Source organism: Solanum verrucosum, unplaced genomic scaffold (genome assembly GCF_900185275.1).
Source record: "Solanum verrucosum unplaced genomic scaffold, falcon-dt-bn FXZP01000228.1, whole genome shotgun sequence".
Lineage (NCBI taxonomy): Eukaryota > Viridiplantae > Streptophyta > Magnoliopsida > Solanales > Solanaceae > Solanum > Solanum verrucosum.
The window spans coordinates 2,742,235-2,754,533 of NW_026020210.1; the positions used below are offsets into that span (position 1 = coordinate 2,742,235).

The 12,299-nt window shown below is 31.6% G+C and overlaps 1 protein-coding gene across 1 annotated transcript; it reads right to left on the bottom strand.

Annotated features, from left to right (window-relative positions):
- Nucleotides 1-10,731: 10,731 nt before the first annotated feature.
- On the bottom strand, nt 10,732-12,192 carry LOC125830369 (uncharacterized). Its single transcript, XM_049509553.1, has 7 exons — nt 12,184-12,192; nt 11,953-12,137; nt 11,673-11,769; nt 11,369-11,567; nt 11,185-11,267; nt 10,827-11,041; nt 10,732-10,783 (listed from the first exon to the last, which is right to left on the bottom strand). The coding sequence occupies exons 1-6, from the start codon at nt 12,190-12,192 to the stop codon at nt 10,907-10,909; spliced, it is 708 nt and encodes a 235-aa protein (XP_049365510.1). The 3' UTR covers nt 10,732-10,783; nt 10,827-10,906.
- Between the last annotated feature and the right edge of the window lie 107 nt (nt 12,193-12,299).

A 12,299-nucleotide genomic window follows, 5' to 3' on the forward strand; every position in this document is an offset into this window, starting at 1 on the left:
TATTAACTCTCCTTCACATGGACCTGAACTATCTTGAAAGTGACTAATCAACAAACACATTATTGAGGCACTTCAACTAGTAGTTTCTTAAAAAAAAAATCATCATATCATATCATCGTCATATAAACATGCCCTTTAAATTAACTTAAACTTGTACAAAATTGAACAAGCAGACACACGTGTCCTACATGACATAAAATACATAGGATACAAAATTGTCATGTAAGACACCACATAGAACGAATGTCTCTATTTGTTCAATTTCATACAAGTTTAAGTGTCTCCTTGTGCACACTCGAAGTTGGAGGGTATAGATTGTCAGTTGAAGCCAATTAAAGGTCATATTTATGTATTATGACTATCATATATCATTATATCATCATATCATCTATCTATATATAAAAGGAGAAGAAAAAATGACACATGTCATTACCACAATTTTTTGAATTTTAAATGTTAAATAATTTTAAATAATCAATAATAAATAAATATTGAAACATATCAATAATTACAATTAGATCCTATGTAATTGTACGGTAGTTACAATACCACAATTTTTTAGTATATTTTAGCTTTTAGATATTTTAGATTTAGACCCATTTACTTATACGTAACTACATATAATTTTAAATAATCATTTTTTATAAATCATTTAATCAAGGAAAATTGGATTCACGATTTTATCATTTTTAATATACTCATTTATTATAAATGAGTATATATTTTACACAAGGAGTCTAAATATATCAGTATTTTGTATTTAACATTTATATCAAAAAATAAATATATTTTTACAGATATTGGATTCACAATTTTATCATTTTTAATATACTCATTTATTATAAATGAGTATATATTTTACCTAAGGAGTCTAAATATATCAGTATTTTGTATTTAAAATTTATATCAAAAATAAATATATTTTTGCATATAAACACAAATAAGGCAGTTTTATAACTCCTTAAGATAACTTCTCAATAACCATCCACTAAACAAGGAATTTTTAACTACATTTTTCACTGCATCTTGAAAGTCACGTACTATATATAGATATTTCCAGTAATAACTTTACATTGTTCTCCTATATTCAACAATAAGTGGCTTTGCAATTTAACACAATCTCAAAAATTATATCCAAATCAATGCATTGGAACTTGAAAGTTCGTGTTATTCGATTGTGGATAGTTTCTGATAAATTCAAAGCAGAAATACCTTACACTTTGGAGATGATTTTACAAGAAGAAAAGGTCGAGTGAGGATTTTGATTGCGAGAAGAACACAAGGTTATATGCAAATATTAGTTATTGAAGTAACTCTAATTATACCTAAACAGTATTTGTCAAACATTCAAAAGGTAAAAATTAGAATTAATACATATACCCTCTGTTTTGTTTATTCTTAAATTTATTTATCAAATTTTTATGTGCAAATTATAGAGTATTATGTGAAGGTCTTCTTTTGTTATCTTTGATTATCTACTTCGAAGTTGTTGTAAACCTTTAATCAGTTGAAGTTAATCTAAATCAGTTTGATGCTCATCTAATTATTGATTTGCAGTTGTATATAATTTATTACTCCATTTAAAAGAAGATGTACTTTCTTTGTTTCTTTTCATTAAATTTATTAAAATTTGATTGAATTAGATTATTTTATTTTTAATTACTGGAAAGTGATGTATTTGTTTTTAGTTTAGGCTTTTCTTATCAATGTTAGAAGACTATATCCTAAAACAGGATGGGTTTGGAATGAAAGTACCTATACTTGCAGTATTTTAAAAAAAAAAAATATTATTAAGCTGTATTTTGTAATGAAAGTACCTATACTTGTAGTATTTTTAAAAAATAAATATTATAAAATTGTATTTCGTAAAAAAATAACATAAAAACTGACATTTGAAATTTAACAAAAAAAAAGTAATGCAATAGAAACTGTGAATTGACACAAAACACACAAGTTATATATAAAAAAATAAAAAAACAAAAAAAAAATACCAATTAACAATTTATTTTCATTTTAATTGATATATAATTTAAGAAGTTCTCAACATTTTATACTTTAATTCATTCAAGTTTAATTTTAATTGCATAAAAAATTTATATTATAAATGCATGCTTGAAACATAAAACATATTGTTATTACTTATGTTTTATATAAAATTAATTTATTAACTGTTAAAAATCTAATTAAAAAACAAATATGCGTGAAAACAAAATCAATTTCGGATTATTTTCTTATGCATAATTATATATTTTAGCCTAATCTTAATTATTATTATTATTATTATTATTATTATTATTATTATTATTAGTTTAAAAGTTCCTACACACACATTAATGGAAAAAATAGTTTTAGATAAAACAATTTCATAACTCTCCATCCTTTACTACGGAGTCCTATAATCAATAAAAAAAATGTGTTGATAATCTTTTATTTTATCAGTATTTATCTTAATATAACCTATAATCTATAAGTTCTATCTTTACCTATATATATATATATAATCAAACTACTACTAATAATAATAATATAAAAGAGAGAATATATCTATGCCGAAATTCTTCACATCAATTATATATATACCATGAAAGTTCCTAGGCTCTGATACCAACGGTACAGGATCACTGACCTGGCGGTGGTCCGCCCAGTCATAGATCAAGCAAGTCAATATCCTTAGAGGTAGTCCAACTACATAAGAATCGAAATACACAAGAATTTTAACATAGTTTCTCAGATTGCATGGTTTAATTATTTTACCCAAGCAAAGGGGCTGTCAAGAAGCTAATACATACTTTTATTAAGCCCATGTGTCTGATAGTTCTAACCGGGTATGAGGCGGCCTACTTATCAAACTCAATTTCGGGCTAAAAACCACGGTTCATCAGACGGAGTCATAAAGACAAAGCCAATAAAAGTAGTACTAGATCTGACTGTACCTCAATCTCAGAACCAAGTCGAGAAGCCATACTAAAATTCTTCTATATTTAAATAAAGCTTAGATCCGTTCATGATCTATATAAAAGAGAAGTTAGTTATCCGGCATAGATATAAATTTTTTAGCCGGACATAGTCACAGCTTCCAAATCGGAGATATAAAAGGATTTATAAATAAAAGTAGAGAATTAAATTACCTTGTATCAACAACTTTATTTACTTCCGGCGAACCTCCGGCAAACCGAGAGCTTTACAAACTAAGAGAAACAAACAACTTAAAAAAAAACTTTTGAAGAGAGAGTGTTTTTCGACGCCCCTCCTTCCAACTACAAAAGACCTTATTTATAGAAGAAAAAAGGATCTATCTACAATGATCTACAGTAGATCTACAGTGATCTACAGTAGATCTACAGTGATCTACAGTACATCTACAGTGATCTACAGTGACCATGGGTCCCTTATCAATGGGTCCCACATGTACAATAACAGTTTTTCTACTGTGGTTTAACAGTGTATCTACTGTTAATCAATAGTGGTCATCTTGTCTTTCTTTTTCAACTCCCTAAGTAAACCTTCTGCTTTAGACAACATATCTTCTGTCACGGGTTTTGCCGATTCACAAGGCTGGGCCTCTTGAGCATCATTTGCGATATCATCACCTGTTTCACTTCTCATTGAGGTGTCTGATTTTTCATAGTGAGTGATATTGAGGAGTAGATTCCTCCAAATTTCATCCAAATACTCCTTTATCATTTCTTCTTTATTTCCATCTTGAATGGAAATTCTTCTGGCAATATGTTTGACTGAGTTGTCAGCAATTATTCCTTTGTGAGGAATAGTACCATAATCTTGGATTCTTTGAGAAATAGAGTCCAATAATTCTTGGCCATATAATGATTTAGTCATGGGATCTTTTTTCATTAATTTATCCCAAAAATTATTCTAATAAATCCTATATAAGCATGGAATTTGTTCTTCAGTAAAACCTACTTCCGGGGTCCATTTATGGATCCATGGAATCGAGAATTCTATGAAGAAATAAATTTGTTCAATTTGTTCTATATAACAAACATGATCTGAGTGGTATAAATCATTAAGGTCTGGTGAAACCTTAACCTAGTTTTTGTTTAACTTTAAAAAGGGATCAGGTAAAATCTTTACCGTCGGTCCGTGGTATAACCACTAGTTCAAGAACCAGTTAGGAATTGGGTCAACAAATATCTTTGCACACACCTTGATAAACCAAGTATGTTTATGCCTTTCATTGTTATAGTAAAGAACTTTGCTGAAAGCGTTAATATAATCCCAATAAGTGAAATTGGTAGGGATTTTATTGAGGCTGATCTGCCTTTCTTTCATCGAGGATATACCCCAATCTTCAATTGATATAATCTACTTTATGATCATTTTGGAGAAGTTATAAACGTTCTCGCTGGTGTTATAACCTGAGAAGTGCTGAAATTCAACACTACCTGTATTTGTTAAAATGGTCTCGTAATACAAGCGGGTTTTGTATGACTCTCCTGGGAAGTATAATCCGTTAAGTAAATATCGCTGGAATATCTTCCAGGGTTCTTCTTTTCTCTGTATCTCAAAGTTTTCAATAAGAAATATCATTTCTTTCTTTACTACCCTTTCATAGGATTTAATATCATCAACCTCTTCTTTCACCACCGATGCAAAAGTATCACTTTGCTTTTGAGATAAATATGCTCTCAGTTGGGCATATAATGGATTATTTTCTGGAATATCATCCAGATGTATCGAAGAAGTAGCTTCTTTTGAAGAGCTTGTTAGTTTTACCAAGCTCATTCCTCCCCTTTGTATAATTGGAGAGCTGGATGAGGATCCGTATGACGATCCTGATGATTTTGAGGAGGATGATCTTCCCCTTCCTCGAGTATAACTGCCCCTTCCTCTAGCCTTGGTTACCCAAGGAGGATCCATCCTGCAAACATAGCATTTAGTTTTAATCATCTAAAAGGTCATAGACTTTAGAACAATAAAATCTTTCATAAAGTTCTTGTTCAATCATGTAATTAGCGACGATATCCATCACCATTCCGTCTATAATTCTCCATAAAATACGTTCCTGTAAATCTCTATTAAGAGGAACTGCCTTCAAAATTGTAACCAAAGTAATATCAGTAAAAAAGTCAAGAAAACCCATTTTTTTTTAAGAAGAAAGATATTCTCTAGATAAGAAGTCTGGGAGGGAATTATCACTTCCCTTTTTATAATGAATTTCGAAATCAAAAGGGCTAATTGTGCCTGCCACCTAGCAAAAATTAATTTTGATGCATCATGTTTAAAATCTTTATCAAACATATATTTGACTGATTGAGCATCTGTTTTTATCACAAATTTCTGATTGTAAAGATCATCCTGAAATTTTAAAACACATTTAACGATAGTTAACATTTCATGAGCTACCGTTGCATATTTTTTCTGAGCATCGCTCCATTTTCCTGAATGAAATCGAATAAGGTATTCATTTTAATCATGCGGGTTAATCTGTTTTAATATTCCACCATAACCCATATTGGACGCATCTGTCTCAACGATCTTTGGCCAAGCAGGATTAGCAAGGGTTAAACAAGGCAAAGATTTAACTCTTTCTTTAATAGTCGTTACAAGATCTGTGAGACTATTAGTCCAAGGCTTCTTATGATCCTTTTTTAGCCTGTCGTATAACAGAGCTAAATCTCGAGACAAATTTTTGTAGAGGGGGGAAATGTAATTTAAACTTCCCAGAAACCGCTGCAATTGCGTCCTATCTGTAATAATATCAGGGAATTTTGATGCGAATTCAATAGATCGCTGAATAGGATTCATCTTTCCTTGACAAATCAAATGACCCAAAAATCTAACTGCTGTTTGAAAAAGACTCATTTTAGGTTTAGATATGACCAAACCATTTTGAATAACTATTTTCTTAAAAATGTCTAGATGCTTAATATGCATTTCAAGAGTCTTTGAGTATACTAAAATATCATCAATATAAACTATGATGAAATCCAAATAAGGATTAAAAATATCATTCATAATCTTTTGAAATTCCGAGGGAGCATTTTTTAAACCAAAGGGCATTACATTCCATTCGTATTGTCCAAACGGGACATTAAATGCCGTTCTATAAGAATGGTCTTTAAATATTTGAATTTGTCAATGTCCAGATTTTAAATCAAATTTTGAAAAGATATTAGCATCATATAGTCTTGATAATAAATCCCTTTTGTTTGGAATAGGATACCAAATCCATTGTAAAAATTTATTTAAAGGTTTATAATTTATAACTAACCTGGGAACACTTCGTTCTTTTTCTGCTGCGTTATTAACATAAAAAGCAGTACACGACCATGGTGATTTGGAAGGTTTTATCAAACCTTTTTGTAATAAATTATCAATTTCCTTTTTGCAGAATTCAACCAATTCGGTATTCATCTGATAAGGACGTGATTTGGTGGGGATATTTTCCTCTGAGAAGTCATCTTCATATGGAAGAGTTACAATATGCTTTTTCCGATTCCAAAAGGCACTAGGATGATCAGCACAAATATCAATTGCCATTTTTTCAGAAATGAGTTTAATCTTTTTCTGTACTTTAGCAGATTTTAAAGTATCGAATATATTCATACTAAATATCTCAAGTTGTAAATAATCAACATGCTTTTGTTTCATTTCAATTAGAGCATTAATATCTCTAGAAATAGGCTCGGTGATAAAAGTATAACTAATATCTTGATTTTTATAAGTAGCAGAAAATCCTTTAGCATTTATATTAGTAAAAGGATAAATTGCATTTATAAAAGGAGTTCCTAGAATAATAGGAGGGTATAACTGATTTTTTACTAAGAAAAAGAAGTGAGGAATACAAACTTTATTCTGGCAAATCCGAGTATTAGATAATTTATACTTTATATCTAAAGCATGACCAGATGCAGATTTAACCATATGAGTTGTTTTTTCAAAATATTTAGTAGGTACTAGACCTTCTTGAATGAAACTCACATCAGCGTCACTATCAATCATATCAATGTTAGTTATAGAAAAAGTATTATCAATTAATATAGTACATTTAACATACCATTTATGAGCTATAACGATTTGCATCATTCCTAAAAACATATTTTGTTTCGGATCAATATTCAAGGTGTTGGCAAGAGTATTTTCTTCAGCAGTAGATTCATCAATCTTATTTTTTCCTTTGCTATTAGCAGACTCAATCTGAGTAAGATGGTGATCACAAATAATATGATTTTGTTTAAGAAATTTAATTTCTTCCTTTAAATGTTCAATTTCTCCTTTTAAATCATCAAAAGAGGTATCACGAATAATCATGGTTTGTTTAGAAGAGAGTCTATTATGAACTTCAGACAATGAGTAAGGAGCAGAATAATTAAACTCATCTTTAACCTTTTTATCGTTAGGAATACTAGTTGAAGAGCTAGTTTTACTAGCAGCCAATTGAATGATCTTTTCACGAAGAGTATTATCGGTAACTTCTTTAAGAAGTTCTATCACATTGTCTACAGTGATAGTGAACATATTCATGTCTTCGAACTGAGATTGTATCTTGTAGAATTCATCATGTTCGCAATGACAACTATCACCATGACATTTGCAAGCATCATTCGAATCTTGTTGAACCTTACTAGATGACTCAGGTTGCTCATCCTTTGTTGCATAACTTGCTTCAGAATCATCATAATCTGATTCGGAACCAGAAGTATATAGAAAACTATAAATCTTCTCTTGAATATCATCATCAAGTTCTAGAGTCTTAAGCTTTTCTAGCTTACAATTTGGAGCTATATGCCCAAATTTTCCATATTTATAACACTTAATCTTATCAAGATTTCGCATTGACCTATTCCTAGTAAATCTATGAGATTTACAATGAGCCCTACGCTCATCTCTTTCTTCTCTAGTCCTTCTTCTAGATCTTCTTTTCTTATGATGAGATCTATGAGATTCTGATTTAGAAGTTTCTCGGTTGGTGTTTTTTGAAGCATCCGGTAAACCGAATTGAGTACAAAAATCTCCTAATTGAGACTTTTCTCTAAGCTTATCCATTTTAAGCTGTCTTGAGAGTTTTAACTCATTGCACAAATTTATGCCTTCTTGCGTACAAGCCCCAATAAGCTTTCCATAAGTAAAATCACTATAGGGAATAATTCCTTGAGGATTTCGAAGAGTCTTTTTTACTCTTTCTGCAAATAAAGAAAGTAAGCCATCAATAAATTTGGCTTTCCAGAATTCTAAACCATTTTCGGGTAGTTCCATGACCCGACTTAAATAAGTGTCTTTATACCATCTAAACTCACCTAAATGTCTACATCTAAGACCATTTAGTAGAGATCTAATGGTTTCATATTGATTGGTAAATCTACCACTAAAATGTTCAAGAATAGTCAAAATGAGTGTATACACAGCGTCTTCTCTATTTTGAACAAGGGCAAAACCTAAATTATCAACTCCTTCATTTACTGCCTTAGCATTAATTACTGCTGCTCTCGCATCAGAGGGCATATAATTATCCCACCATCCTCTTAGTTGACCGGTAAATCCTGCAATAATCATCTTGTAAATGGTCTTGTCAGTGTTACTAACACTTTTGCAGATAGTATCATACATAAGCATCCTATGAACCATAATCGTCAACTGCCTATCAGTTAACCCATCGAGATTCCATTCATAAATCTCACTTACACTATAAGAAGTGTTAGTTTGATTCCAATCTCTTTCCTCTATTAAAACATCTTGAGGAGTAGGCCTGAGATAGTAATATGTTTGCATGCTAGGTTTTCTAGCATAAGCAGTATTACCGCTATTCTTCTTTGGATACCCATGAAGTTTATTAACTTCCATTTCTATTTGAGTTTTGAAATCAAAAGTGGCTTCCATCTCATCTGCAAAATCTTCAGCGAGACTTATCGGTTTCGCACTTGCACCAAATTGAGAAAACTTTTTATCAAGAAGATTTTCAAGGTCATGCAAAGGTCTAAGAATAAAATCCTGAATCTCAGGAGGCCTTTGAATATGAACATCAGGCTGTTTTGACGAAGAAGCCTGTTCTGAAACTTGTTTCACAGATTTTAGCTTATTATCAATTTGAACAATCAGATTAGACAAGCTATCTAATTTTTTGTCTAGAAAACAAATATGTTCACCAATAACTTTAACATATAGACCCAAATAATTATTTTGAGAAATAAGGTGATTAATTTCATTTATACTTACAACGGTGACATCATTATCAATAAATTTATGAAAAGTAGTAAAAGTAATACTAGTATTATTTGGTAAAATAAACGGAGCTTGAGGAGGATAAATGGATTGAATAATATTACCTGATTCATCTTTGTAGGATCGTTCAAGAACATTGATGAATAAAGGCAAATAAGTGGTTATAAACCAAGGCACAAAGAACATAATATGATTATGTAATGCACAAGTTTCATAAAACTCTTGAGAAATATTATTTAAATCTTCTTTACTATAAGTGTCAAAAAACCAAGTTTTAAACTGGTTCCATTTTTCATTTAAAAATTCATTTTGAATATATTTTCTTGCCAGCGAACCTGGACTAAAATCAATTTGATGTTCACTTATCATTAAGTATCATTAAGATTAAAATCCATCTCGGATACAGAAGGAATATCCTTATCAGAAATATCAGATGCTTTATCATTTGTTTGAACAATGTTTAACCGAGGATCAATTTTAATTTTTTATTTTTCTGCAGATATAACTGTTGATAAAGTATGTAATGAAGTAGCGCGATTTCTAGCTGGACCATAACAAGGTTCTATCGGAGAAATATGTTGAATAGCCAATCTTCTATCAGAAGCAAAAGAATGTCTACTATCGAAAATTAATCACTTTACCCACCCAAATCCAATATGGGACTTTCCGATGCGAATCTGAATTTAATCATGCTTCAATCTTAATCGAGAATTAATCACTTTACCCACCCAAATTCAATATAGGACTTTCTGATGTGAATCTGAGTTTAATCATGCTCCAATGTGAATACGAGATGAGAAAAAAAAAACTTTAGCTAAACCATTCAAATATTATTTTAAGTAATATTATGAAGTTATGGCGGCCTTATATGTTACCAGATGGTGCAAGAAAGCTGGCTATTCGAGGTCGATGAACTGATACAACTTTAAGGAATATTTACAATTTCTTAACCACTAGACTAAACATTTCACTATTATCATGGGGTGTCAATACTTTTATATATATTTATTAAATCAAAATTTGACCTCTATATACAATGTAATTTTCTGGCAAAGGGGTGTCGCTGACACCCCTTTAACCAAGTGTGGGTCCGCCCCTGGATACGACAAATGTACTTTTTTGTTAGTTGAACCATTGTATTTTGCCTATAGTATGCCATTTAAGTCATTTTGTCGATTGTTTAGATTATCCTCGTTGTTAGGTCCATGTCTCTCTATGCTTTTGTAAATTTTTGAATGTTAAATAGTTTTTGGAACTTATGGATATAAATCATGTTTCTTTAAAAAGTCAAATATTTCTCACAAAAATTATAATCAAAACACATAATGAAACTTCACCAAAAAATGACCAGTCAAAAATATTTGAGAATCAATAGCAAAACTCTAGCTTCATCTTAAATATTCATATTCAGTATAAATAAGTCATATCTTGCTATCTACTAATCCATCATTTGTGGATTTCCAGACATCTTAACATATACTAATATTTATGACTGTTGGTCCATAACTTCTATTGCCAAAAAATTTGGAACAGTCATGGCCCTCCCAACATTTTTACATATTTGATAAAATGAACCTAGCATTTTGTGCTTCCACAGAAAGAAGAATATTACACACAAGTCTTGGTAAATCCTCAAACAAAACCTTTACCATGATTAACGGGATAAACTTGTTGACGATTTTCCTTAAAATTGTATAACGAAATGGCATTTTGGCAAACGATCCACTTAATCTATTTTGAGTTCTCCAAATCTCTCCTTCTCCTCATGCAATGTGTTAAATACAGAAGTCAGCTCTGGGAATGCGGACACCAGTAATAGCTCGAGAAGATCAAGGACTAACTGCTTCATACACACAGATGACTGTACAAGAAAAAAAAGTCTCTCAACGAGTTGTTTCTTTAGAAATTAGAAGAGGTCAAACACAGAAACTAAGACAGATGAAAGAATTTAAAAGGCTATCGATCATATAGGGAGTTTCCTAAACGTAATGGCATAGTGATCACCTGGATGAAGTAATAAAGATCCTTTGCACACTGTTTGTATTCTTTGTGACCAACAAGTCCTACAATAGCAGCTGGTGCCTTATCTGCAAATGATAATAGGAGTCGAACAATTGTAGAGTACGGAAAAAAGAAAATGAGTTGAGTTGAATGCATATATCCAACAGAATATGGTAAAAGAACCAACCAATCATTAGCTCATAAACAAATTTTGCACGTTGCTCTGCTTCCTGCTTCTGCATCTCATCCAGTTTCTGTGAATCCTCCAGCCTAGGCGAAGATAATGGAGTTGAAGGCATGCCTGGAGGAGAATTGGGGGATGAGGAAGGTGCAGGACGTTGACGTGCTGGGTGCTTTGTGATGAATATACCATCCGGCCAGAGAATCTACATGGAGCACAAATAGTTAACTGGTACTTGGTCCAACATTGAAATTTTGGCTGTCCAGAGTCATGGGAAACTGCTTTAAAAGGATTTTAAAGAAGCATGCACCAGCTCTTTCATTTGAATGGATGTGCAAGATATATCAATAAAGCAAGTTAGATGATGACTGATGACAGTACATACTCCAGTGCCCTGTCTCCACCCCCTAAAAGGGGAGAAAGAACATAGAGCACAATCAGAAAAGAATAAAAAGACACAAGAATTTCTCGAACAAAATTATGTTAAGAGTAAACAACACTTATCCAGTGAGCCAAAAACATTACTGTTCCACATGCAAATAGAATTGTCATTAGCACCTCTCTTTCTTGAAAAATAAACAAATGGGCACTTGAACAATACCTGCTCAACACATTGGATACCTGCAGCAACTACTGAACCCCTGCGCAGACGCTGGATTTTCTCAATCAGCCAATCATCAAATGCATCACCCATTCCCAATTGTAAAACCTGTTTAGCCACCCAGAATGCATTCCTCCTAAAATGAGCCCCAAGACAACAGGTCCAGTGAAGTCCCTGACACAAGTGCATTTAAAATCAAGTCCAAGAGCTTAAATACTACCTGATCCATCCACCATCTTGGAGCTGAAAAATGACGTCGACAAGATGAATATAGGCACGGTTAAATTTGGTAGCACCCACTACAGTGAAATAAAAATGAGGTTTAGAGCCATTGTA